The 27,237-nt window shown below is 40.8% G+C and overlaps 2 protein-coding genes and 1 long non-coding RNA gene across 4 annotated transcripts in view; 1 reads left to right on the forward strand and 2 right to left on the reverse strand.

Moving 5' to 3' along the window:
* Positions 1-3,686, reverse strand: part of LOC146696385 (uncharacterized) — a 20,403-nt gene extending 16,717 nt beyond the window's left edge. The window contains exons 1-2 of the mRNA XM_085474500.1: positions 2,304-3,686; positions 783-972 (exon numbers count right to left, since the gene is read on the reverse strand). Coding sequence (XP_085330626.1) covers positions 783-810 — 28 coding nt within the window. The 5' untranslated portion in view covers positions 811-972; positions 2,304-3,686. The remainder of the gene's footprint in view (positions 1-782; positions 973-2,303) is intronic.
* Positions 3,687-3,983: 297 nt separating this feature from the next.
* On the reverse strand, positions 3,984-13,590 carry tbx1 (T-box transcription factor 1). Of its 2 annotated transcripts, none has more exons than XM_085474496.1 (8): positions 13,088-13,590; positions 11,478-11,817; positions 9,367-9,468; positions 8,806-8,977; positions 7,511-7,666; positions 6,354-6,421; positions 5,663-5,763; positions 3,984-4,880 (listed from the first exon to the last, which is right to left on the reverse strand). In XM_085474496.1, the coding sequence occupies exons 1-8, from the start codon at positions 13,269-13,271 to the stop codon at positions 4,498-4,500; spliced, it is 1,506 nt and encodes a 501-aa protein (XP_085330622.1). In that variant the 5' UTR covers positions 13,272-13,590; the 3' UTR covers positions 3,984-4,497. The 2 variants fall into 2 exon arrangements, with proteins under 2 accessions (XP_085330622.1, XP_085330621.1); XM_085474495.1 differs by having other exon boundaries at positions 11,478-11,868.
* Positions 12,149-27,237, forward strand: part of LOC146696387 (uncharacterized) — a 78,781-nt gene continuing 63,692 nt past the window's right edge. Inside the window, exon 1 of the long non-coding RNA XR_014923243.1 lies at positions 12,149-12,528. This is a non-coding gene — a long non-coding RNA (uncharacterized LOC146696387). The remainder of the gene's footprint in view (positions 12,529-27,237) is intronic.

The raw sequence follows: 27,237 nt of genomic DNA on the forward strand, positions 1-27,237 counted from the left end.
CCCCGCAGAGTATACGTTTTGTCCCTACACTTCCTGTGACACCTTGCATTCATAATGTCTTCCTAACTCCTTTGTTGGCTTTGAACAAACACTGGAGGTGATGTAGGCAAGCTTCCGTCCATTCTCTGATAAATCAAATGCTTGGTCCTATTGGTGTAGATGTCTGCTGAACGGAGCAGACAACAACCCAGTAGCTTCACAAGTGTCCGGCTGTATGGCGGTAAACCTCGTAAATCACTCCATAATGGATCATTTAGGAAGTCAATAAACGGGGAAGAGAGACTGTCTGCACAATAGGCCTTGTGCTTCACTTATCACCTAACATGTGTCTTCCTTGGCCCTTAAGGTCAGAGGTCAGCCTGGTTTAGGGATGGGACATAATCCGTTAGGGTGCACGTGTGTGTGCGCAGTCAATGCAGTCTCTCCCTAAGTCTTCATGGATTATATTACTAGCTCAGATGTCACACTGAGACTGATTATTTAGACATTGTGAAAAAGAGCGTCCAAAAGAAAATAACCCGTTGCCCACAAGCCAAGATCAATGTTTTACCTCACGGCTAAGTTGGTTTTATTTGTTTTTTCATATGTGAATTAATACAAATGTATCTAGGCTCTCGCTGTGTGGTGGGGATTTGTTTTGATGTTCCACGTAAAATGTCCGTCAGCAATATCACACATAGGATAAATCGTAGCAGGTCTCGCGCTGTTTGAGAGGCCGTCGTAGGGACAAATATGCAAAGCATGTGTTCTGTTGTTTAGGTGGCGGACTGCAGCTAGTTTACCTGGATCGCTTTCAATAAGTGTCCCCATGCCGCAGGAGGGTTCCGCACGCCGAGGTGAAGCGAACGCCGCCCCGACGGGCCCGTCACAGCAGATGTTCCAGATGCAGCTGAGTGTCAAATGATGTTTCGGGTGGCGGCATCGTCCATCTTAGCTCTTTTAATGTGGGAGCTCCTCTGCATCCTGTCCCTGCTGGCATGACGAATCGAGGCACATCGACGGTTACACACTTTAAGTAGATTTGTGCAAATGACACTGAAATATTGACTTTTAAAATGGCCCAGACCTTTTGAAAGCGTGGCAGTACCATTTCATGTGCATGAGTGGAAATGTAACACACAATATGTATGTGAATACATCTTTGAATGCTGCGACCATACTGATTATGTTTAGTTCATACTGATGTGTAATTCATCACAGTTTCTCCAGTAGGCGCAATTTCCCCAATTTTCCACAGCCTGAGGCTTTCAAAGTCACGTCTAGACTGATGCATATATTATACCAGGGACACCCATTCACTAAGGACTGTGTCTGAGCGCGCAGCATATAAAGAATCTTTTCATTGTTGTGCACAGTTTGGTATAAATTAAACAGCTACAAATAGGGAAGGCCTGAAGAAAATAGCAGTATTGTGACTGAAATGTTGACATTTTATTACTTTAGCATTTCATCTTACATTACACTCTGTTGCACTTCATAAATAAATACTGACCTGAACTCTGCTACATTTATTTTACAACTTTATTTATGTAGTTGGGTTTTCTGATTCATTTTCATAGATTAAACTAGCCAAAAGCAGACAAAGTAGCAGTATCTTAACATGCTTATTCAGAACTTCATAGGCCTTTATAATAGAACAAAAAGGAGTCAGCTGCATGCAGACTGTATAAAAGACTAATATGTATAAAGCCTGTGTATACTGTCAGTCGTTAGTGTTTAGATAGTTTAAATACTTTTTGCTGACTTTAAGTGGTTTTCTTAGAAGTCGGTTTGAAAGTTTTTATGTACTATTTTTATTAGTACCATATCTGCAGAAATGGAAATATAAAACACTTTTGTGGTATTTTTATTTTATTTTTTAAGTTCTTTATTACCTCTTTATTCTGAATTAACTGAAAACTCTTTTACAGTGTATTTTAAGATGTGTTTGAAAATGTAAAGACATTGTTAAAACTCAGTTAAAAAAAATTGGATGCATAAATAAATTAGATGCAGTTGAAATCTTTATGGACATCACATTTCTATTGATATTATTTATGAGGATAAATTTAATAAATGTCTTGTGACTGTCAAAGTTTTTTTGTGTGTGTGGTCACTGACCTTGGGGGTCAGAGTTACTTAAACTAGTTTCACCGCACTACCACGTCTATTAGCACAGTCACTGATGTGCCTTCTGTGCTGTGAAACCTATAATTAGTCCCAATATACCCTTTTGACCCTTTCTAACCGACTAGTTACCCTCGCCTAACCTTATCACGTGTCCCGGGGGTACATATGCAGTCTAAGGAATAAACTCCTACTACCTGGCTGGTCTTCAACAACCGCCGGCCGGATTCAGCTCACACCGAATGGCTTTACGCCTCCAGACCGCTGCTTATCCCTACTGGACACGCATGAAAGAAAATAAAATAAATAATAATAATTAAAAGATTTTGTGAATTATTTTTTGATGCGGGTAACATATTTGCTTTGCTTTTCGTAAATTTTTTTTTTTTAATCGTTTTTAGTGATGCATTGTGACTCCATGTGGAAGAAATTTAACAGTTAAACCGTTAGGTGGGTAATGCAACACCACACACACGCGCGCGCGCGCGCGAAAAAGGCCTCTACCGTTTCTAAAATTAAAACTATACCTTGTGAATGTAAATAATACACATACATAGGTAGAGTAGCATGCTGAGTGAATGTGTATTTTTGTTTGTTAAAGAAACAAATCAGCTTTTCTTTTGCTAGTGTTGGGCAGCTATTACACATCCGGGTCCTAATTAGGTTTCTAACGAAACCTTGCTGGCGCGGCCTGTGTATAAACCTTTGTTGCAAACGCAATAACTTTAAACTTTAGTCCCCACCCAAACAAGCGAAAACAATTATACATCTAATTAGCGTTTAAATGAGTGGAAACATTATTTAACCTCTGTCACCTTTACAAGCCATTAAACAGTCAGGCCAGGCGCCCTCGGGCATCCCCCTCTGCTAAATGACGGCCGGCTTCGAGAGAGAGAAAAAAATACATTATTGAAATGAATCATTAGTTTACGTTTCCTTTTGTATCGTGACAGGCACAAATCCCAAAGCAGAATTTCCCCCATTTCAGACAGATTAACCTTGACAACAAAGCATTCCTCAGAGGGCTTCAAATAGGAGATGGAAATGACCGCACAGATAAGAGGAGGGTCACATTCTCAAAATATCGCCCCACTGTCCTATTATATATGAGCAATGATATCCTTTTGACGGGAAAACGACAAATGTGGGGGTTTTGTTTTTTGTTTTGGCCTGTTTGCGCCCCATACAATTTATTTTCTATGTTTTGATAAGTAAGTGCCTGAAAACATGAAAATTACTTCATAGGTATAGTAATAGCATGACATTCAAAATTCATTGTCTATGAGTCATACATATGCAATTTGTATCTTGTTGTATCAATAGTACCAAAAGGTTTTAATTTTAAAGACTTTTACTGCCGCCTTGCAATAAATTTAATGCATTAAACTACTAAACTGCAGTAATGTGAACAGAGCCGATTTACTCTACTTGAGGATATAAGATGTGTGGTTGATGAATGCATTTGTGTATGAGTGTGTGTTTTTATGAATCCAGGTGCAGATTTTAACATTTTGAACTATAAAGGGCTCTTATGTTTACACAGCTTCCAAGTCATGCCTGCCAGTGACTGAAACAGCAGCAGGGGACACCGCGGCCTATTTCAACAGGGCAAATCCGGTTGGAGAAACTTGAACAATGCTGATAGAGAGGAAACCCTCTTCAGCATGTGAGTGGAAGACTGGCACAAATACCTCTGTTTTTATGAATTACAAGAATTTAATGTTTATTTTATAGATACAGAACAGTCATTCTGCTTCATTTATTTACTTTGAATTGCTGCAAGTCAGTGCCATGGTACAAGCTTCTCAGAGCGGCTCAAGAGTGTTTCAAAAATCAAATCTTGACGTTTTTTTCTTGTTTTTTTTTTCCTCAAACAAAAACATTTCAATGTGTTTCGGCACACCCTCTCTCTCTGATGACATGCAAACGTCTCGTCTACCTAGAAAGGCTGATGGACTATATAACATATGGCTTTTTTGAAAGCAATAAAAACAAGGCAAATCAAAAAGTGCATCCAACACACAAAAAAAAAAAAAATCAATTCCAGTCTGTGATGAAAGTCTGTGTTAAGTTGAGGTCTCTCCTCTGTCCTCACTTTGCTGGCTCAATGTCTGCACTGCTCAGGTAGGAGGTGGCCTGATGTAGACCTATTGCCATTTTCAGTTCAAAGGTCAAAGCAGACCTCTTCAGGGGCCTAGAACAGATGCCCATTGTTGACGCAAAGATGCATTTCCTTTAAATAAATACAGCAGGGTTTATCCAGCAGAAAGGAGTTTCAGCCCGTGATTGCACCCTGCAGGTTGCTTAAGCCATCGACAGGCAGGATTGTGTTTCCTGTCTGTTTCCATTCCCACAGTGCTGCTTGCTGTTAGCCCTGGTGGACAGCAGTCATTATCTGGGCCCATAGTCATAGTTAGAGGGGCCGCTGGTGGCTGAATACATGTTAGTTGTGGCAGGGTTCATGTGGTGATGGTATGTGTGTCCTCTGATACTAGGTAAAGGGTAGGGTGACGGCCTGGTCTTGGCTCCCAGGTAGTGTTCATAGGTGGTGGGGTACTTGTAGGGGTGGTGGTGCAGGGTGTCCGGGGGTAGAGGGTGGGGATCTGGCCGAAGGTCGTGGGGAGGGCTGGGCCGGCCGCTTGTGATCGGGACGGCGTGCAGGCCTCCTGGGACGGGCAGGGCGGGGCTGAGGACCCGGGACATCAGCTGGTGAGCTGGGTCTGCGTGTATAGGCGTGCCGCTGGGGTCTCGCTCATATTCCCGCCTACTGTCTTCTGTGAAGGTAAGGAGACAAGAACAGTCAGCCAACATGCAAATACCCACCACTAACAATATTTTCATAGTTTCTGCACTGAAAAGCACAATAAATTACTGCAGGTACAAGTTTTTGAATACTCAGTGTTTTTGACTTGTAGGTGTTAAGAGATTGCATATAATGCTTAATAAATAAGTGCATTTTTTACAAGTGTAAGCAATGTTTAGGTAACTATGAAGTGTACACAGAAGTCTGTCACATTATTGTTTAAATAAAAAATTCTGCATTTCAGTCGAAATGTTGCAGAATAAATTCCAGACAGCAGCTTCCCAGCTTATATTTCTCTCAGATGAAATGTACCATTTAAAGCTAATAGGAAGCTCCCACTTTTATAAACATTTAATTGATTTAATTCTTATTATAGAACTAATAGATACGTCAGTCATCGTCATGTCAAAGAAATCTAATTTCCATTGCCTGCTTTACTGCGGTATGACGCTGCGGTCTGTTATAAAACCACATAAGAACCCCTATTATGTTTGCAGTGGATGACATTGACTGGCTGATATTTGATGTTTAATTAAAAGCCATCACTGGCCTGATGCTGCAAATGCATCACTGGGCTTCTGTTAAGGATAAGGTGGGGAAAGAAAAAAAAAAGAAAATGAAAGAAGAAGTGAAGTATACTGACAGCTGAAATAAAAGATGTTATTTAGAAATGCTGAATGAATTTTCAGGACTATATTTCATGTTTGATAGCAGGCGTGAGTTTTGAAATGAAACAAAGAGCGAGCTGCAGACCTTTCTCTGTGCCGTTCTGCTGAGGGGGAGATGACATTGGGTTTCTTGTTCTGGCAAAGGCACTCATTATTGGCAGAGAGCCTGGTCTGTGATTCCTGGGCCTGGAGCAGGGAGAGTGGATTCAGTTACTCATTTAATGAATGTCAAAGGCACAGTTTCTTTATTATGTATTAAAATGATCCACATTTTAATCTCGTGGATGAAATGTACACAGAATACAAATGTGGAACAGCCGTACATTACTCAGATTATGTTTTTGTTAAATAATAAAAACAATCCTCTATAGTTCTGTGCAATTTCTCATTGCTGGTTTTAAAAAATGAAGTGATCTGAGTCATTTCCAGACATGGAAGCAGTATTTCCATTTGTTGAAGTTGTCTGAGTAAAGTATTTGGGTGGAGTTTTGCTACCTTGTCTCTAATGCCAGTGTCTGATGATCTGTTAGTGACAGAAAATCACACTTGGCTGAGCTTCAAACAATATCCAGTAATTTCTGAAATTTACATCACCTTGTGTTCTTTCCTGTGGCAAGTTCCACCCCATCTGCCCCATGTGAGACATTAAACAAGCAACTAAACTATTTTGCAAAAGCTTTCTGGCCCTGGCCTGCTCTGCAGTGCAATTTTTTTTACAATCATGTGGAAACATGCCAATAAAATGGTGGCCTAATATATTTCATTGGAAAGCTCACCAGTCCTCTGGGTCACAGTCCCTGAAGCCCTTTGCAAAGGGGTTACTGGCTATCTTCAGCTGTGTGATCTGAAAGTAAAGGGCAGCATAAAATCAGTCATAACGCTAAACACAACGCCTTTCCCGCTTACATCACAGCATTTACTTATTAGAAAGGATAGCAGCGAAAGTCAGGTGTAATACACAGAACACTCTGTCATAATAACACACACAGCTGTCTTAAATGCAGGTTTGATGGCTACAGTATCATGTATATTTCATTTATTATTATCATTACTTTTATTATTATTATTGTTGTATGTAATTGTGCTCTTCTATAGCATTTACACCCATATAATGTCATATACAGACAGGTTTGTATGTGGGGTAAGAAAAGAGTCAGTTATTATTTTTAATATCACTTTAATAGCTTTCTTATCATAATGATCATCATCATATAATTTTATTATATTTCATGTTAAATGTATGTGCATTTTTTTTTATTTTAGCTCAATTTACATTTTATATGGAAGTAAGAATCCTTACGAAAAGACGCAGAGCGCCTTCGTGCGTAAAAGTAATTTATTTACCATTTGCCATAAACATTCAGCATCAAAACAGAAGCGGCTTGTTTTTAGTCCGTGTCCTATCTCCGTGAGCTAACGGGTCTATTAATCACCGTCACGCAGCGGCTCCCACACACTTGGATTCAGTGTAAATAGCTGAAAGGAAAACTGAAGCCAGGTTCCTTCTATCGTCGTTATGAGTCGCTCCAAATAAGCGATGAGCGCACTGATGTTTGAATCTAAACAGACACGGGGACTGATGGAAAACAGAGTAGGGAGCACGCGGGGATGGGGTGCAAGCTGAGCTCACAGAGCAGAGGCAACATTTGGGCGAAAAAAGCGGAATTATTTTTTATTTTTTTACGCAAACGCATAAGACAGCCTCGATTAAACAGTAGTTAAAAACACACATTTTAAAGTCTTTAGTTACTGAATTCGGTTTAACGTAACACGCTTACATTACCTCTCTGTGCTGATACGTTATTCATGCCATAACTGCACTGCGCGCATCATGTTTGAACAACACACGGTTTCTGTGTGCGTTTAGTTGCTGGCTTCTCTTGCACGACAGACCGTATTTGAATTTAGATGGAGGGTCATAAAAGTCGCTTACCCTGTGGTTCTGGTACGCTGTGACCGCTGTGAAGCGGGTTTCCTCAAAAACAAAGGTTTTGTAATTCTCCTCTGCGTATTTCTCGCTGTCCTTCCGGGGATCCACATAAACCACATGAAACCTGGGCTGGTAGCGGTGCATGGAGTTCAGAATGATCTGTAAAAAAAAGCAAAGCAAGCCTGCTCAAGGACCGTCGACTTAAAGTGTACAAAAAGATCATCTTTGATCGCATGCTTCAGAAAAAACCCAAAACAAAACATGCGATTGAAAATGATCACTGACGAGAGATTTAATGAATAATTAAATAAATAATCGACAATGTTAATTTAAATTGCACTGGAATAAGGTAAAACGTGGTCAAGACCAAATGAGACCCGGGTTCGATCTATGAAACGTTTTTACCGCGTCGGCCATCTCCACGATTGTATGAGCAAATTTGGTAATCTAAATAACACAATACCCCGAGGGAGCCTGGGTCTCCCCTTAAAATCCGTTGGCATGCAGATACAGTTCTAGCTAAACAGTAATATTGTAAATATTTAAGGGCCGACTGAGAATATATCATGTGGATGACTCTCATTTAAACACCGATTAGGCAATAACAGAAGAAAACTAACTTTCTGGTGAATCCTCGGGACACTCGATCTGTTACAGATCATTGTTTTTCAGTATTTGCTTAAGTCCCCCAAACTCTCCTGATTTTACATCTAATGCAAAGACAAGGAAGGGTGGTGGAAGGGTTTGAAATGATTTCCAGTGGTGAAATACTCAACTTCCTTTCAGGGATTTTTGGAGGAAAGCCTCGTGTGCGGTGCCGTGTTTGAGGACAGAAAATAAGCGTTTGGCAAAATCAAAGTTTTAGAGAAAATATCGTTTTTTTAACTACTACAAAATAACTTATATCGATCAGTTTTAGGGGAAGAAAATGTATCTCTCTGTATTATTATTATTATTATTATTATTATTATTATTATTATTATTATTATTATTACAGGGATTTAAAATAAATACATAAATACAACAATTCTTTTGATTTTTTTGTATTTTGACCGCTTAATGTGGAAATGTGATTTTATGTTAAATTATGCTCTCTAATTAATCAAACAGGCCATCATCTATACTATCACTGTAATCAAATAAATGGTTTTATATTTTTCTTAAATGATTTTCTTAGGGGGAAGAACACTTTATCATTTAACGAGAACTCATGAGGACAAAGTACCCGCTCGCTGTGTGATTTTTCTGGCCAAGCTTGGGCCTCTTGAGCACTCATTTAATTCCAGTTTTGTACTCACATGTCCGTTGTCATCCAGAAGGTTGTTAGTTAACTTTAGTTTATCAAATGAGACGATCTGCTTCATCCACTGTGCGCCTTTGGCCGGAGAGTCTGGGTGGTAATGGACCCTGCCCGGTGTGGCGGGATCAGCTTTGCCTGCCACCAGCCACGACGAGCTGTGGAAAGCATACCTATGAGGGCCATAAAAGGAAATTAAGACCCAAGGTTAGAAGTTGCTCGCTTAGGCATGCAAAGTGTCTATGCATGTGTTGGCGTGTATGAAGAGTAACGACGCTACATAACGCTACCAAACGCTTTAAGATAAAGGGAAAAATAAGACACTTAATTGATCGTTAATGTCAGTATTTAGTCACCAACATGTTTGCAGTATAACGTGGATAATTGTTGAAAAGGATGTGTCTCATTGTTAAGTTCTTAAGTTGTGTTTTCCAAGTTTTTATGCTCATTTTGCTCGGTACCCCAGGGTGGGTCTTAAAAAACCAAGACAAGCACAATGTTTTCCTGTCCCGCCCTGACTGAAAGCGGTGTTTTACTTGTCTGAAGACACATGAAAAGTTACCTGTAACGTTTGTCATCTACAGGCAGGAAGTCCATCAGGAGCATGTAGTCTGCCATGGGATCCATCCCAAATATTTTCACTTGGAAAGTTGGAAACATTCTCCTGACAGAGGAAGAAAAACACGGGGCGACTGTTAAAAAGCAGCAGCTTTAAAGCGGCTTTTAATGCTTTACGCGCTATTTTTCTAAAACCAATCATCAATGTGTGTGTGTGTGGACGGTGAGTTAGTGTAAGAAAACAAATGATTATGAACAAGTGTGTGTGTGTGTTTTTTTTTTAAAGTGTGCAGTTTGCAGAAAGAAATGTTGCTCGAGCTTATTTTTGCCCGAGCTCGAGGCTACAACAAGGTTTTTAAGCTCTTGGAAATGACGTGATTTAGCCCGTGCGTAACCGGATAAAAAGTCTCCCTCATCTCAACGGAACTTTGCGTTTGTTGCCATTTAGCTGCGCTGTTGTAACTTCTGGCTGTAACTTCTCTCCTGGTTTTTTGATGAATTCCAGAAACATGAAGATCTAATCACATGTGAATACACACGTGCTCATAAGCGTCACGTGCTTTTTACAGAGTACGGTTTAGAGTTTTTGAACTTTCCATCATCTTGACTATAGGAAAAATAAATAAATAAATAAATATATGTATATATAAATTGAATCTGCAAGCAACAACAAGAACACTCCTGCATACTGATCCACTGATTATGTTATTTTCTTAACAATCATTTTCTCAGTTGACAGCAGAAAATAGGCCGAATCCCTTTTGTGTGTTTTGCTCTGCGTTTTAGTCTACGCTCTGCCCCCTGCACTGTGGCGCTTGTTTTCTCCCCATGCACTACACGGGTTACTATGTAAGAGAGATCCATATCCTCCAAGAACATGAGCCGAAAGTTGAGTAATCCGCCGAGACAGTGAAAGGGATCCTAAAATCAACGCTCAATTAACGTCAGTGTTGTGGCTAGGTGAGGCTGAAGGAGCTTTTAAAGTGCTGTGCTGCAGATCTCCTTTCTCCTGTCACGCAGTGCACGGCGTGGAAACTCAACCCACACTTTTAGGATTTGAGCAATTATGTCATGCCACTTTACATAGATGTGTTTTTTAAAATAAAATAGGAAGCATGGTTAGCACGATGAATGTTAATGTGGAACACTATCGGCTCTTCCTAGGGGTCAGAGGTCAGGAGAAATGTGTTTTGCCTAAAGAGACAAGAAGAATGACGTGTTTTTTCAGCACATTTCAATAAATGATCATATTGTGTTTTATTAATAACCAAATCCAATAGATTTTAGTCCATTAAATGCAACCAAAACTGAGCGCGTGGAGCGGCGCTTCCATAATTTTGAAATCGAAGAAAAAAAGAGAAGAAAAGAAAAGAAACCACTGTAATCGGCTTGTAGGATCTGATCCTACATGTAAAGACTCATAAATTTTACGACCAATGTTTTTTTTTATAACAGCAGTGCGTAAAATTGGGGCAGGATGAGGGCGAAGAAGCCCAGGAGAGTCACACTTATCCTTATTAGATCTATAAAACGCAACTGGATGATGGTGTTTACAGCCGGCACACACACACACACACACACACAAATACAAGCCTCCTTGTATTTGACCTTGTTTTTGAAACATCTCCAGAAGCTTAAAACGTGTTGTTTGTTTTAAAAAACCGAAGCGAGAAAAAAAAATACATTTTCTAAAGCAGTATGATTTGATGGACAGAGACGTGTGAAAAGTCCGCTGAATATTATTTAAAAAACATCACAGGCCTTCATGTGCATGGCACAAAGTGATGTTTTGCGTCAGCTGCCTGAGCCCATGACGTTATTTAAAGTAGGAAATTATATATATATGACTAAATAGCAAGAGTGAAAAAATATGGAGTATTTTCTTAATGAAATTGTTTTTATTACATTATATAACTTTATTTTCTAGTCTATACTTACAGTTGCTAATCTGCACAGACATTCGCAGAAAAAATAGTTGCTTATCCTTTCCCGGTTTGGTTCTTTGCTCAGATGTTTCAGTATATATTAAAGTATTCTGTCCTATATTATTTTTCGAGTCTGCATGAGGAGAAAAATAACTCCAGCGCCTCTGGCCTGTGTGTAATGGGTACTCACCTGCCGGCCTTGGTGACGATCATCTCCGTGCCTAGCTGGTTAAATTCATCCCATAAAGCTTTCATCTCCAACTGAACGTTAATGTTGGCAACTTTCGGGTTCTTCTTCACTATAGTTTTGCTGTTCGGCGTAGAGTTTGAGGACGATGAGGAGCAATTGGCGGTCCCGTTGTCGTTCGACGGGGCCTGGCCCTGGTTGGATCCCGGATAGTTGTAGTTGTGTTGGGCGGCCGGGCAGGGCTCGAAATGGGACTCATGCTGACTGTAGGGGTCCCCGGGGGAGGGAGAGAGGTGGTAGCCCCCCGGCGTGTTGAGGCTGCTCAGGCTGCTCGTCGTGAAGGCTGCAACATCGCAAAAATGGGACAGCTGCGTCAGCCACGGACTGGATATGGCTGAAATCATCCCAGAAAACTAGATTTTACTAAATATGCCTTTCACTTCAAGTCGATTATAACACAGAGTGAAAAACAGAAGCAGGATTCAGCGATCCCCAGAGGAAAGCGTCAAGCACGAACGCACTCGTTTCGGTTTAAAAAGTTTCCGTCTCGGCTGTTCGGCAGTCCCTGAGGTTTCATCCACTGCCAGCATACTACGGGCTGCCTGATCTAAAATAGGAGACCTCCGAAAAGCAAAGAAAAGAAAAGTTTTCCCCAAAAAGCGGTGCGGGTCCCGTAGAATCTCCGAACTATTCGAGGAAACTAACTCGGAGTGCGCATGAATTGGTTTTCGCTCGTGATCGATCGCGCTGTGAGCGGCCTCTGTTGTGCGCTGCTGCAGTGTGTTAACACTGCACACCAGTCTCCTCTCTTATCTGACGCAGAGGGCCTCCCCTTTGCGATAAAACCGGTTCTTATTTCTATTTAGATAAGGAACTGCAGGTAATGTGCCTTTTCTTCGCCTTGCAACCAGACTGATTGACAGAGAAGTGCGCCCCTTTTTAATGGCTTTTCCGGCACCCATTTAACTTTTGGATAAGGATATCGCCCACATCACCCCCGTTAACAAACAATGGAGGATGTGCCAGGCAGAGGGGAGTGCAAACGCTCTACAAGGTAAACACACATTGATTTGCATGAACAAACAAACAGGCAGCAGGTGACTGCAGCCCTCTCCTGATGGACAAATAGACGCATGGGATGGATATACAGCCCCCCCACCCCCCTCCAAGCTGGGTATGATTATTATAGTCTGTTTTTACCATTACGCACGGGGCGCCCGTGTAAACCCTCCTCCTCTTGGCTTCATGCTGAATGTATGTGATTCTGTCCACGAATTAAAGTTGTTTCTTGGTACACCACTTTGGGATTTTGGCATGTTTGAACCCCCCCCCCCCACGCTACCCACATTCTGACTGTTTTGTTTCCAGACTTCTCCTCAGTGATGGTGAACACGGCGATTAAAATCTGCAGAATTTTTTTTTCACAGTGGCTCAACTCTGTGACACTTAAAAAAGAAAACAAAACTGTAATTTCCTTCCATACTTTCCAAAACAACGCACTCATGCGCGGTTTTGCGCATTTCAAAAACGTCGGAGAATCAGGCAAACCCAAAGTTGCTAGGGGGAGAATTTCGGGTGAGACGTACACATGCTACATCAGCAAACACAATTACCTTCCATTTCCCGGGTGACAGTGCTGTAGTGCATTTTAAAGGAACTGTGGTTATGCAGGTCTGGCTTGTCGAGGCCGGTGCCGTGTTTTTCAAACGCTGCGTTTCCTGTTTGCTCTGCAGCCGAAATCAGAGAGGCAATACTGAAAGCATTTGCCTTTGGAGAGAGGGGACCGCCGTCGTCCATAGGCAAGAGATCGAGTCGTTAAAAGCCGTCCCTCCTCCTCCTTTTCCCCCGCTTTCCAACCGCGCAGAAAGCAGGAGAAGGCTGTGCACAACGGAGAGGAACATGCGCTAAAATTTGGGGGTGGTTTCTCACATTCCGCCACTGGCTCTCCGTGGGTTCTTATGAAGGTTTTCCCACGATTACAGTGAAGACGCCAAAAAGCCTGGCGATGCTCCGATTTGCGTGACGAACCCCTAAACGCGTCCTGGTGTCAAAGCATAGTTCATCCGCTTAGAAGCGAGAGAGCGGAGTTTCTCCTCCGATCGCTGGCGGGGTGGTGTCATCTGAGTCCTGCCTTGAGGAGAAGCTACTACTGCTGCGAGAATGTCAAAAGTGAGCGAGATCCACGCCTCCCCTGCATCACCGTAGGAAAAAAAAGTGTGCGCGCTCTACACTCGATGTTTTATTTCAATAAGACCTTGTCAGTCATTTGGATTCGACTCCAACGTCACCGCAGTGTCCCGTCTTTAAAGAGCGCCACTTTTCCAGTAAATTACGCGTATGTGCCGGCGTGCGCATACTTAGATTTCTCGAGAGTTTGCGTGGAGCACGAGGAGCAATAACAGCTCCAAATCTGATGAGTGCTTTGTGCGAGGGTTCAGATCCAAAATGCAGTTTTCTTTAAAAAAAGAAATATGGAGACAAAAATAAATATCAAGTAACCCACACATCTGACTTCTTTCTCAGATGCTTTGAACGTTTAGTGAGTCAAAAAAAAAAAAAAAAAAAAAAAGAAAAGAAAAGAAAAGAAAAGAAAAGAAAGAAAGAAGAAAAAAGCAGAATATAACGAGAATATGTTTTAATCCAAGCAATTATTTATCTGAGAGGCGCAGAGATGGAAACCAGTCAGAATGCAGATGCACTTTTGACTTTTGAGGAGTGTCCAGCCCCTGTGTGCACACATTTTTCCCCAAAAGCCATCACATTCAATTAGTTTCGTGTCAGACACACCTGGATATACACGACACAGACTCGCAGAAACAGCACCCTTGCAGTCAGTAAAAATGAGAAGCATACACACGTGGCATTTCAGGCTGGAGTTGGACTTGACCTCTCCACCTCCCGCCTTCAGTCTCGCTTTGTTGGTTCTCAGCTTATCGAGGTTCAACTTTAATGTGCAGCGACTCAAGATGTGTTTTGCTGGAAGCTGGTGCGATAGCGACCGGATAGAGTTTAATTTACACTGGAGTCAGTGAATTAAGCGCGAAAGCAGCAGCGGGGTTCTAATGGGATAAAGCAGTTAGAGGATTAGGCCTATTTGTTTTGGATGTTTCTCCATGGGAGGCAGGGAGCATAAATAAACCCCTCCTAGATAGATAGATAGATAGATAGATAGATAGATAGATAGATAGATAGATAGATAGATAGATAGATAGATAGATAGAAATCGAATTGGTTGATTTATTTTGCATTGATCGCTGTCAAAATATTGTAAACCATCACCCACATGATGTATTCCTCCCGGCAGTTTTTTGTTTTTAAAATCTGATATGATGCCATCGATACCGGCTCACTTCATCATTGCCAAGTCGGAAGCCTCCTTTGTAAATAGTTAGGTGATAACAGACAAAATACAGGAGCTCAGCGAAATGGGAAGAGACTGTGTCGGAATTCGCTCAGCCGAGGCACAGTGGACTCAGTAAAATGTGAGCCTGAAGATAATAATAATAATAATAATAATAATAATAATAATAATAATAATAATAATAATAATAATAATAATAATAATAATAATAATTAATTCGCCCAATACGGGAATATTCAGACCAGCAACCCAAAATAAAGGCATAGCAAACTCTTGCTTGAGTGAATAAAATGCTGAATTTGAAGCTTCAGGGCGACGGAAATTGGGATTTTTATTTTGCCTGTGAGAAAGAGATAAACTCATTTTTGCATCGTGGAAAAAAATAAAAATACCTGCAAACTTTATGTTAACAACAACAAAACAAGATTTTAACGCTGATGATCATAAAAAGGCAGCCAGGCTGACCAGAGTTTAGTAGTTTTCCCTTTGTTTTGTGTTGATTTTAAGCGGCTTTACGCGTTTTTATTGAGTTAAACGGAGCTTTGTGTTTGGACTCTTTGGGCCTTTTTACTCTGTACTCTCTGATAGAGTCTGCAGACTCTGTCACGAAGAGTTTAGCTCATATGGTGCAAAGCTGACATCTAGACAAAGTGAGCAAAGTATGTAAACAGCTCCGGCAAACAGCTCTCACTGATTAGAGGATGCAGGCCCGAACAGCATTTCTCGGCCCACTGGCTGATGGATGCAGAACAGGAATATGTGACATCAGGTAAGGTGCTGTTGATCTCTGAGGATAAAATCACTTTTACTCAACCCGGAGTCATTTTTTACTGAAAAGTCCATGAAGGAAACGATATTTTCTACCGAGGCCAAATTAGGGACTAAGTGCTGTAACAAAGCATCTGAATGAATTTATAATTGTAGGCTCGTTGTGGAAATTAAAGGCCATTCTTGGATTTGGTGATTTGAAAGTTCCTGAAAAGACATTCAAACATTTTACTTTGGTGTTTGACTTGAAAGTACTCTTGATACAAATAAAAACACGTGAATTTAATATTTTTTTCTGTAAGAAAGAGCTAAGTGAACTTTGAATTTTAATTACGCATGATGGCTCTGCTGACACGGAGTAATTCGACATTTTCACCTGGAACTCTTTATTTTAAAATTTTATTGTGGTTAATTAATGCACCGCAAAACGCATTCATGCTTTAGACTGCGCTCCAGTTTTTCCTCTCATTAATACAGGATATGCTTACTTCAAAGTAAGCACAAGTAAGCATACCCTGCATAAAGGTGTAAAGCTATTCTTATTTCTGTTAATGAAGAGACAATAATGATTTGGGGTATCAAAACCACTCTGGTGATGAGTGCCACTTTAAATTCAAATCATAGTTTTTTTTTTTTTAATAATTAAAAAATATGTTTGCACTTGCTTCGGTCCTATTATTTACCTGATCTGCCGTTGTTAACCTCCAAAGGTGACAGAAGCCAACAGAAGGTAAACCTAGAGAGACTTTGAGCCAGTTGCCGTGCGTCTTGACGCACAAGAATATTCGCGCAAAAGTTTTCCGATAACAATTTTCCAGGATGGTGTGATTGTACTTCTGTCTCAGCGACAGTGCTTCTACACGTTTGGGCAATCAGTCACTCACACACCGCACATATTTATGTTGTCGGTGGTCTTCCTGATGGTCTCCTACAAGAGAACCGCTGGCTTCTGTTCCTCCAGTAGGAGAGGCCTGTGTGGTCCTGTATGTCCTGTTTGTGGTAACATGACAAATCACCAAACCACAACCTCTTGCCCGTGCCTCATTAAATTGCACAGATCCATCGTGAAGGCATCGATGGTTGCTATTTTCGTGTTATTAGTAAACAGAGATGTGATTGGGTCGTCGGGATATCTGCATGGACATGTGGGCGCGCGCTGTCTCCTCTGCGTCTTTCTGCTCGATCCCTCTGCTTCTCCCAGACACTCAAACTAAAAGAGCTTATCATCTCCTCTGATGTTTGTACCTGTGTGTCGTGGAGATGTTTAATTAGGCTGTCTGTGCCGCAGTCAGCCTGATAAGATTATTATTTACGCGCTCATATTATTTGACAGACAATAAATCATAGCATCTTCCGCTGGTTATAAAAACAAACAAACAAACAAACAAAAACACAACAAACAAACAAAACAATGATTTGCACATTCTACCCGAAGCTATTGAGACCTGTGGAGACTCCACGTATAAAACTCCGTGCTATCTAAATAATGGTCAAAATCTCAGCATATAGAGAACTGAGTGAGAGGAAATACGCCGCTGACCGCTAACAGCAGAAGGCCCGGGGTGTCCACGCTCAGGGAACGCACAGAGGCGCACTTTACGCAGGAGGGAAGACTAAAACATGCCTCATATACAATCATGACAAGGAAAACTCATGCAAATAAAGTTCTAAACATAAATAAAATGAACTTAATTTAACTGAAATAGAATATATTTATTTTCAACTCCCGTAAAATAAATATAAGCAAGCGAGCCGTTGATTAAACTTATTCTAGAAAAACGCTCTAATTTATGATTTTTGTGTTAGTTAATATGAAATACATGTATTTATCAATAAAAACAGTGCAAGTAAATGTTATAATTTGCTACCGGAAACTCTGATGGTTATTAATAGGGCTAATAATAATAATCCCCCCCCCCCCCCCAAAAAAAAAAAACCAAAAAAAAACCAACAAAAAAACTAAACTAAACTAAAAACACACATTTCTTTTGCTATAATATAACCCAAGCTTTGTAGGAATAACTCATCATAATGCGATCTTTTTTCGGTTAAGTAATCAGATAGAAATTTATTATTATTATTATTAAAGTCTCTCATGTAAAACATTAAAAAGGGACATGTTGTTTGTCTTTTCAGTCGATGGAAACGTTCTAGTTTCTTACAGCGCTATGGTCTAATTTTGTAGGCTGCTTCAGTTTGTGAATGCCTCCATTTACTTGTACGGTTAACAAAAATGTTCCCCCTTTTCCCCTAAATGAGCTGGCATTTTGAGTTTTTTTCACTGCAAAAAAAAGTCCAAACATTTGACCACAGCGATGAATATTTCTCTTATGTCCATCATAATTTTGTTTTTCATTGGGCTATTTGTAAGTCCGTTTCTAGGATCTGTCACTGAGTGGTTAGTTGGATATTTTGAAGCCTTTCCCCCGTGGAGTCGTTCTGTTGGCATTAAGAATAAATGAGAAAAATCGTTGATATAAACTCGTTATTATGTGCACGCAAATTTAAAATCGTATTGTTACGATTTTAACAATGGCGCAATGTGGCGCTTAAATACCGACGGAATTTTGCGCTCATGCGGTGTTCCAGATGTTAGCAGAGCTACCGCATCCTCCAATAGCCTTTCAGCCATGCGTAAAGGCGCACAGTAATGGAAATATGCCACCAAAGCAGTATTGCATAAAATGTAATCTAATAACATGCAAAGTATAATAAGACGTGTTCCTTCCGTATCTTATGTGAATTAATTTATTGTGAATGTTTTATAATTGGTAGAAAATCTATTTGTCTTTTTGGGGGGGCTCTTTCTTTTCTTTTCTTTTTCTTGGAACATTACACTGAATGCTTTAGTTTTAAAAAAAGAAGGAAAAAAAAATGAGCACATTTCCGTGCTGACATATTAATGTGCTTTTCCTGTCCAGCCCTGTTCTTCTTTGTATTTGGGGTCATCATAAAAGCGTAAAAACACAATGGAAACGAACTCAATGGCCGACCAAAGGTGAAAATCATGATTCCTTCAGTCCCAGGCAAATTCCAGAATATATTCCCACACTTTGGAAAAACAGACTATAGACTTTATTGTTAATATTCATGGCAAATAAGAGGATGCAGGTAATTGGTTTTTGGAACAGCTTAACTTAACAGGTGTTTAAAAAAAAATCTTCCTACAGAATACATGCATTGCTTAATAGATTCTGACGTTTGACATCCTCATTTCCCGTTCTGTTTGTCCAAGCTGCCAAGCATGCAAAATTAAATAGAAACAAAGGAAAAAAAAGCACAGTTTTGACTTTCTCCCTCCCCCCTTTGCAGTTGTCTGGGGAAATGTGTGCCAGTGCTATTTATTTATTTTGGGAAGGAAGATCCTATCTCCACATGTCTTCTCAGAGTTAAAGAAGACAGGCCTGACAGCTGCCAACTGTGCCCTTCAGCAGGATCTCTGCAGCCTGGTCAGTATGTGCTAGCTTTGAATCTCTGCGGCCCGACTACACCTCAAGCAACAGTGAGCAGGAGAAAGGGGGGAGCAGGCAGTTATGATTCAGCTGCTATTACATTCCTATTAAATACAGTTTATTGTGAGGACCTGCAGAGAACATGTACAAGAGTGATTCTATAGATAATTAAGGCATTAGTTAGTTGTGGTTCTCGTGCATTTTTATCCTGAGTTTGCTTTCTGGAGTTGTTATCGACTGAAATTCTCATAGAGAGAATGAGAAAGCAAAAAAATAAGTTTGGAATGTGAGTGTAGGACATAGGAAGGGTGGAGTGGGGGGGTGGAGGCCGCTCAGAGTCAGATCCCTTTTCAAAATCACTTCTTCTCTTTTCCCTCCCGTCTTTGTTTTAAAACTGGGAAGCTTTTAGCTTTTGAAAAGTATCCTTTTCCTATCTGTTACACGGCGGCCCCAGTCGTCATCACCTTGCCTCTCCTCGCAGCCCTATTGGAGCTCCGGTAAATAGCTGGCATTCCTGCCACAAAGAGCTGATGATGTGGGCCCGGAGCCCTCCGTGATCTCCCCAAATTAATTAAGGTCTTTCTTCTCTCTGAGCGGGATCTGCGGCCTTTGTCTCTCTAATACGTCTTAAGCCTAGTATTAAATGGAAGGGCAGAGTCTACGCTCATTATAAATCTGTCACTGCCTGCTTTGCTCCTCCTGGCCCGGCCCGTGATCCTAAATAGGCTTCAGTGTAGCTGAGCAGCCATCCTCCAGTCTGGCTCTTGCCCCCTTGCCTCCTCCTTATCTGACGCCCCTCCTTGCGCCCCACTGGCTTGGTATTTATTTGAATATGAGAAGCCCTGCTTGTTGTTCCTGGCAGGGGGGGACTCGAGTCTGAGACCCCCACCTCCTCACCACCAAAACACCACCTCATGCCCCTCGCTTCTTCCATCTCTCTATACCCCCAGAATGGAATCTGTCCTCCCTCAGCCACCTCGGTTTGTTCACTCTTCGCTGGCCTCTGCTGATTTTGTGAACTTGAATCCCGACCCTCTATTCAGACCCCATCGCAGGCAGGTTCACTGTGCATATGCGTTTATCGTCAACTGTGTTCCCTTGCTAGCAGAAATTAATATGTGTGTTAGCGTATTTAAGGTCCTGTGCCAACAGGGTGGCCAGACTCTGCTTCTTTTCTTTCAAAAACTCATCTGAGAGGATATTTAATAAGTCTCCGTGGCCACAAAACCCACCTTTCGGGGACCAATCCCTTTCCTCACCTCCCTTCCTCCCTCTCACTTGGCTCGTGTGGAGAACGGGTCCAGCCTCAGGGGTTGGTAAGATGATGAGTCCTTCGTATGTCTCGGATGTAAAACAGTTAAGGTGTTTAGTGGGTTTGGCAATTAATTCTGTGACTTCAGGTTCAAGATCATCTTTTTGCCAGCAGCAGAAAATGGATAACATGCCCATGAGAGCGACCCCCACACCTGCCAACCCCTGACAGTGAAATTAAGAGGAGCAGAGTCCTGCAGAGATTTGACCTTGAGGAATGCCAACGCCACACCCTCAACTGGAAATGCAGAACAGAGGAAACTGGAAAAAAATATGCTACAATGCTGCTTTTTGTTTGGGCGTACAGGAGATTTGGGTTGATGGGGGAATATCAGGCTTTCCTGTGCTCCTCTTCCAAGATGAAGCAGGAAGTCACAGAGGAGGTAAACAATGTGCAGAAATTTAGCCAGGCCCAAGCGGAGTGGAATTTAGGGCACCATCATCCCTGTTGGCATTGCTCTGCTCCAGTTAATAATGGACATTGTACCCACCCACCCATCCCCACCCCCGCTTCCATGCAGCAAATATTTCCCCATCTTAGAAAATGTTTACATTCAGCTTAGCTCAGTGTAAAATGACCTGCAGAGACTCGGCTCAGTGGTGGTTTCCCTTGCATCAACCACATCTCAGGCCTTAAGGTCACAGATCTTGCTCTGTTGCGTCTTGTCCCCCCCAGTCACTCGCAGAATCTGTCAAGAGCAAGCCTCCACCAATCAGAGCTGGCGCTGGGCAGTTTGATGCTAATTACAGTGATTCATCTTGTCAGGCACTTCCTGCCACCACATGTTGGTTTTGATCTCTTCCTCCACAGCACAGTGACAGTGAACGATGAGGGACCATGTGGCCCGGCACTGTGCCATGGAAACCGGCACCGGAGTCTCCACGCTGGCCGCAGCACCAGCACGGAACTGCATGTCAGGGTTTGGAAAGAGCAAGTCCAGTAGGGAGTGGGGGAGATTTCGCCGGCTGGCTAATTGCAGACCCAAAAGTGTAACTTTAGGTGATAGGGGGATTAAGGCATGTTGACTTGTGTTCACTGGGGGGCTAAACTGACACTCAGTTCCCCCCAGAGCGGACAGTTCCTGAAGCCCCCTGGAGTTGGCTGGGCGGTCTGGGTCACATTAAGGGGGTACTGTGTGGCCTGTTAGGGCAGACCACATGACCAGCTCCTCTAAAACAAGCACTGCTGTGTCCATAATGTCAAACACTTCCTCCATCTGCATCCATTAGCCAGCTCTGGTGGTGGTGAGGAACATTTGAGAACCCAAGGAAAACAAAAGGTCCAGAGATTATGCTGCACAGCTATAATGAAAAAGTTCCCCCTCTTATTTTACTGAGCAAGGAGGAAAAATGTACTTTGTTTCATAGCTTGAAATTAAAATAATATTTGATTATGTTGTTTTTAGTATCATTTATATACAATGGTCAGTGTTTATTGTAATCACACAGGCTGTTTCGAACATTTGTGGCCGTGTTTGTATTTACGCACTGTTTACAGCCCTGTGTGGGAGTTCTAGAAAATGTTTACTCACACGGATTCACAAAAAAAGTATTAGATAAAAGTCATATTTTATTTATTTTACGGTCCAGCACACCAGGCTTCAAAAAATATTAGTAAATGTCATCTGTTTTTCCTTTTTGTTCCTTTTTTTTGCATCAAGGTTATCAAAATATATAATATTTATCACACATTCTTATTAAAATACGCATAAAATAGGCGACACGATTAAACAAATGCTATACGCTAACATTTAAACTATCATTCATAAGAAAACTGAATAATCACACATCACCCAGAATGTTTATTAATCATTTGTTTTATTCATCGAAGCATTAAGAACTCGCAAAACAGTAGCACTAGTATTCTTCATTATACACTGTAAATGAAATATGCAGGAGACGTTCTAAAGTCATGTAACTAAACAAATTAATATACATTTTAAAATATTCGAGAATTTAATATTTATTTATGTATTTATATCTAATTTTACATTATAAAACAAAACTTGGGTTGTTATATTTTGTATTTATTTTTTAATTAGATTATTTATGTTTGAAAATAAAAAAGGCCTCCAAACCATGCAAAGTAGTATATAATAAAACCAAACTAAAACAAAAATCAGTCAAATCAAATCAAAATTTCCTCAATCAGAAATGATTCAAAATGTAACCTTTTTTCAATGAAATGTTTCTGATTTTACAATAAAGCTCAATAAATAAAGCAGCATTAGAGTTCTGTTTAACAAGTATGGCTGCCACAGTTCAAAGACCACTGATATCAGTTTACCCCACCCTTACTTCCACGAGCACTTATTGTTCTCTTCTGCTTTGTACAACATGGATGGAGTTTCTGACAGTCGAGCCAGGCGAGAACAAATCTTTCTCATCATACGTGCTCCATGTGGCTCTCAGTGAGAGGCCCTAAACACCGGAGTGAGCTGGATGTGGGGAAAGAGAGAAAAAAAAAGCGCCCTGTTGTTTGGGTCTGATTTCTTAGCTCATTAATCTTCACTGCAGTCATACAGTTTGTCTCACAGACTGGCATATTTTCAGCCAGTTTGAATGTAATGATATTTATGAGAACATGTCCTCACTTGCTGTATGTGTCTTACAGTATCTGACATCATTGTCCTAGATACCGAGTTGTGTTTACATATGACTAAGAGGAAGAAGGCTGGACATTAATATTCTTCACTTTGTGTTTTTTTTTAAATTTCCCCTCTCAGTAAATTTGTAAACTAAAACCATTTTTTTGCCGGCCCGCAACATCCTTCCACAGTTGTTTTAATTACTGAGGTACATAGAAATCATGTAACTAATAAAATAAGCTTTGATGTTGAAAATTAATCAAACTATTTTTTTATTATGTTAAAATCTGTCCTTTGGAGCGACGTGGTATTTAAAAAAACAAACAAACTTAAAAAAAAAGAAAAAGAAAAAATAAAATATGAAAAAGGCTCAATATGTAAAAAAACCCCAACACATAAGATTAGTTGATAAAATGCAGCAAATATCAGATTCTTTTCTTTTTTTTAATTTCATATATTAACCCAATTTTTACACACACAAATCTTAATTTTACATCCAAAACTTTGTTCAATAACACGAGTAATGAAATAATTATTTCACAGAAACATGCATTTTTGATTAATTGCTGTTTTGACAGCTGTAATTTATTCTGGCTCAACTGAACCTTCATTAAATTCAGTGTAAACAGATGTAATGTTGCATACTTTATAAAACATTATTCATCTGCTGGCTGCAAAAATAAATCACTGCTCCACTGCCGGTCCAGCTTGCAGCAGGTTGGACAATGTGAGCGACTGTGATCTGTGCATGTGTGTGTCTGTGCGTGTGTCTTTAACTTGGAAAAAGCAGTAGCTCCCCTGTGTGGTTTGCTTGTGTAAGAGCACCTGTCACAGGGGGAGAGGTGGGCATTTGGGCATCAGGGTTGAAACCTTGCGGCACAGCGAGAAGTAGGGCTTGCTTGATGAGGTGCTGACATTAATAAAGGCAATCACTCTGTCACTCAGTGAGCCTAATGTACCTGGATTAAAGCAGCCGCTTAACTGGAAGTGAAACGTTACCTGGAAGCTTTGAAATCATGCTGCAATGAGGCTGCTGTGCGATGGGCATATAAATATTACACGCATGTGCTCTTCTAGTCGAAAAGAAACCCAGGAAAAAAAAACAAACAAGCTCTGTCATCACACACGCATTTACACCTTCACAAGACCTACTAGACCTGAAAACAATCACTCACATTTTTGTTGTTGATTTAGCAGAAAAACTGTCATTCAAGTTTCTGTGATACTTAGCTTAAAAGTATTTCTCCTCTACCTGATTTCTTAGTTCTTTGCATATTTGTAACACTTAAATGTTTCAGATTAACAAACAGTTTTTAATATTACACAAAGATAACCCAAGTAAATACAAAATTGAGTTTTTAAATGATGACTTTATTTATGAAATCATGTGATTTCATTAAAAAAATGTGATTAAGCACAATTTATTTGGTTTGATTTCACTGGCCACAGCCTGATTAGGCCTGATTACTGCCAGACCTGTTGACAGATGTGACAGAGTAGCCTAAAAGATCTCAGAAATCATCTCTGTGTCTTCTGTGGACTGACAAGAAAGAAGTTGAACTTTTTGGGAAGGTTTAAATCCATCCATCTGCTTATCCATTTTCAGGGTTGCGGGGTGGGTGGGGGTGTCTGTTGCTGGTCTAACATGTGGAGTGGACAGAGACAACCATTTCCACCCACATTCACTCCCGCATTCACACCTATGGGCAATTTAGAGTTACCACTTAACTGGTTTCAATCCCATCTGCCATAAAACTAACACAGCATTTTATAAAGAGCATCATACCAAAAGTCAAACATGGTGGTGGTAGTGTTATGGTCTGGGGCTGTTTTCGTGCTTCAGGACCTGTACGACTTTTTGCAATTGATGGAATCACAACTTCTGTTTTCCACCAGAAAATCCTGAGGGAGAATGTCCAGCCATCAGTTCATGCCCAGTTCTTGGGTTACACAGAAGGACGATGATCCGAAACAGGGCAGCAAATCTGCCTCTGAATGACTCAAAGTGGTTGGAATGGTTTGGAGATGTTTGGCATAACCTCGACAAACCTACAATGTGCCTGAATTAAAAAAAAAAATCTACAAACAAGAGCGGGCCAAAATTCCTCCAGAGTGATGTGGAAGTCTTATTGCCAGTTATCACAAACGCTTGACTGGATTTCTTGCTGCCAAGAGAGGCGCAAAAAGAGATCAGATTTAGGGGGAAATTACTTTTTCAAAATCATCATTTAAAAACTGCATTTTGTGCTTATTGCGGCCGTCTTTGTCTAATATTAAAATTTGTTTAATGATCTGAACCATTTAAGTTTGACAGATATACAAAAAACTAAGAAATCAAGATGGAGGCAAACATTATTTTTCCACAGCACTGTATGGACACAGTTATTTGGCCAGAGGCCCTCTGGTTCAAGTGTATGTTTGGGGTGTGGAGTGATGTTGCTCAGCCTCGAAGGCAGGATCAGGTGTCTCTGTCCAGCGAGGAGTGGAGGAATATTTTCTCATAGCTTGTGCCCTCTCTGGACACTGGACCCTTCACTACCCCCTCCCACCATCCAAATATTTACCTGACATGTCTCTGTGGGTGGTGGCCCATCTACAGAAACATGTATACACACATTTACAATGATGGATGATTTAACATACAGATGTACTCATTTGGTTTTTTTACTGATTTATGTTTTGAAATGCAAGATTGATGTCAGTGGACAGACAATTTGAAGTATTTTTACTTGACCATTTTCATGCTAAAATGTATACAAAGCCTGCGCATATTAAAATAAAATACTGCATGGTCTGAAATGTATTCCTGTGGATTGGAAGAAAAATTCCAAGCATAGGTAGGTGAATGCAGACACACCGACACACACACCTGCACACATGCTTAAACAGAAGTCCATTCCCCTGTCAGGCCTCATTGGTGTCAACACTTTGAAGTTGTTGGCTGCTTGTTTACTGATACAAATTAGCAGGTAAGGCCGGCTTCAGAAGAGCAGAGAGCGTGGCAGGCTTTGTGGGTGGTGGGTCCTGCTTCTAACAACGCAGTCCAACTCATTTTCTTCTACATATCCACTTTTACAGCCTCTCATAGTGAAGGAATGCTTTCAGCCGGGTTCAACACGCTTAAAGGCCCGAGTCAGGACACTAGAAGCTGGGACGATTTCAGGGCTCGGGGCTCAATCAATACTGCCTGGCATAAAGCAACATGGCCTCCTGGTGTTTAGATTCATCTCTTTTCATAGATATGTTTTAGCTATATATACTTCGTGTCCTGTGCTGTACAGGAGTCTGGTCAAACAAGTAAATCAGTAAATAAGATTAACATAAATTTGATCTTTTTTCCTGAGCTACACAATAGTAAAGTGAAGATTTAGCAGAACAACTTACTATATTAAAAAATATAAATTATACCTCAGACACTCATCATTCTGTCTCTTGATCTTTCAGTTTACTTTTAAACATATATCGCAGCACCCCCTTAAGGTCATTTGGGGTAATACTTATTCTTTGGATCCCCTCAATTTTATTAAAGTAGTTTCAGCAGTAAGTGAGGTACTGTGGTCTTCTAGTTTCAAACTGATGAACCAAGACTTATAAGGAGGATTTGTGTGTTTGGGACTAAGGCTGAGGTTTCTACATGTGTGTATGCGAAATCTTGCTAACAGACAATACAATACAATTTTATTTATAGAGCACAACAGACATACAAACTATTAGCACACGCAAAAAACAAACGCACAAAAAAAAAGCTGCTACAATGATATAAAAATAACGAGAATACACAAGTGTGGAGTGAGGGTGAAAGATGGGATTCGGTGTGGTTTTAGATAAAGTCTCATGTTTCCAAATGTGATGGATGATTAAAGTGCATATCAAAGATGTTGGAAGCCTCACACGGTTTCACCAGTCAAGTTTCATCACATGCCAACATGTGATCTGAGCCCTTCACTGCACTTAAAAACGAACATGATCTGATGCTACCAAGTAATCTACTCCCGTCACCCATGTGATATTTTTCCAGATTTAAAATGGAATGAATAATATGATAAAGCCTCAAGGGGTAACCCGAGTGTTGTTTACTCAGGCCACCCCAATGCAAACAACCCTACACACACACACACACACACACACACACACACACACACACACACACACACACACACACACACCACGGGACTTACACTTACAGTTGTCACACACCACTGGGGGAGAGTGGAGGGGTAAAGCAGTAGGTGAACGGGGTAGTAATGACCTGCCTTCAAAACCAAAACACACAAAATGATATA

The sequence above is a fragment of the Copadichromis virginalis genome, linkage group LG12 (genome assembly GCF_057382275.1).
Source record: "Copadichromis virginalis isolate Kocher_CV1m ecotype Utaka linkage group LG12, C_Virginalis_male_GT1.1, whole genome shotgun sequence".
In the NCBI taxonomy this organism is placed as follows: domain Eukaryota; kingdom Metazoa; phylum Chordata; class Actinopteri; order Cichliformes; family Cichlidae; genus Copadichromis; species Copadichromis virginalis.

What these genes read in the sequence shown, in the direction of transcription:
- tbx1 (XM_085474495.1), bottom strand. Translation starts at nt 13,271, where the DNA reads ATGGACGACGGCGGTCCCCTCTCTCCAAAGGCAAATGCTTTCAGTATT. An exon ending in TGTCACCCGGGAAATGGAAG is followed by an intron (nt 11,869 to 13,087) that starts GTAATTGTGTTT and finishes GGATGATTTCAG; the next exon opens with CCATATCCAGTCCGTGGCTG. An exon ending in GACTGTGACCCAGAGGACTG is followed by an intron (nt 5,764 to 6,353) that starts GTGAGCTTTCCA and finishes TCCCTGCTCCAG; the next exon opens with GCCCAGGAATCACAGACCAG.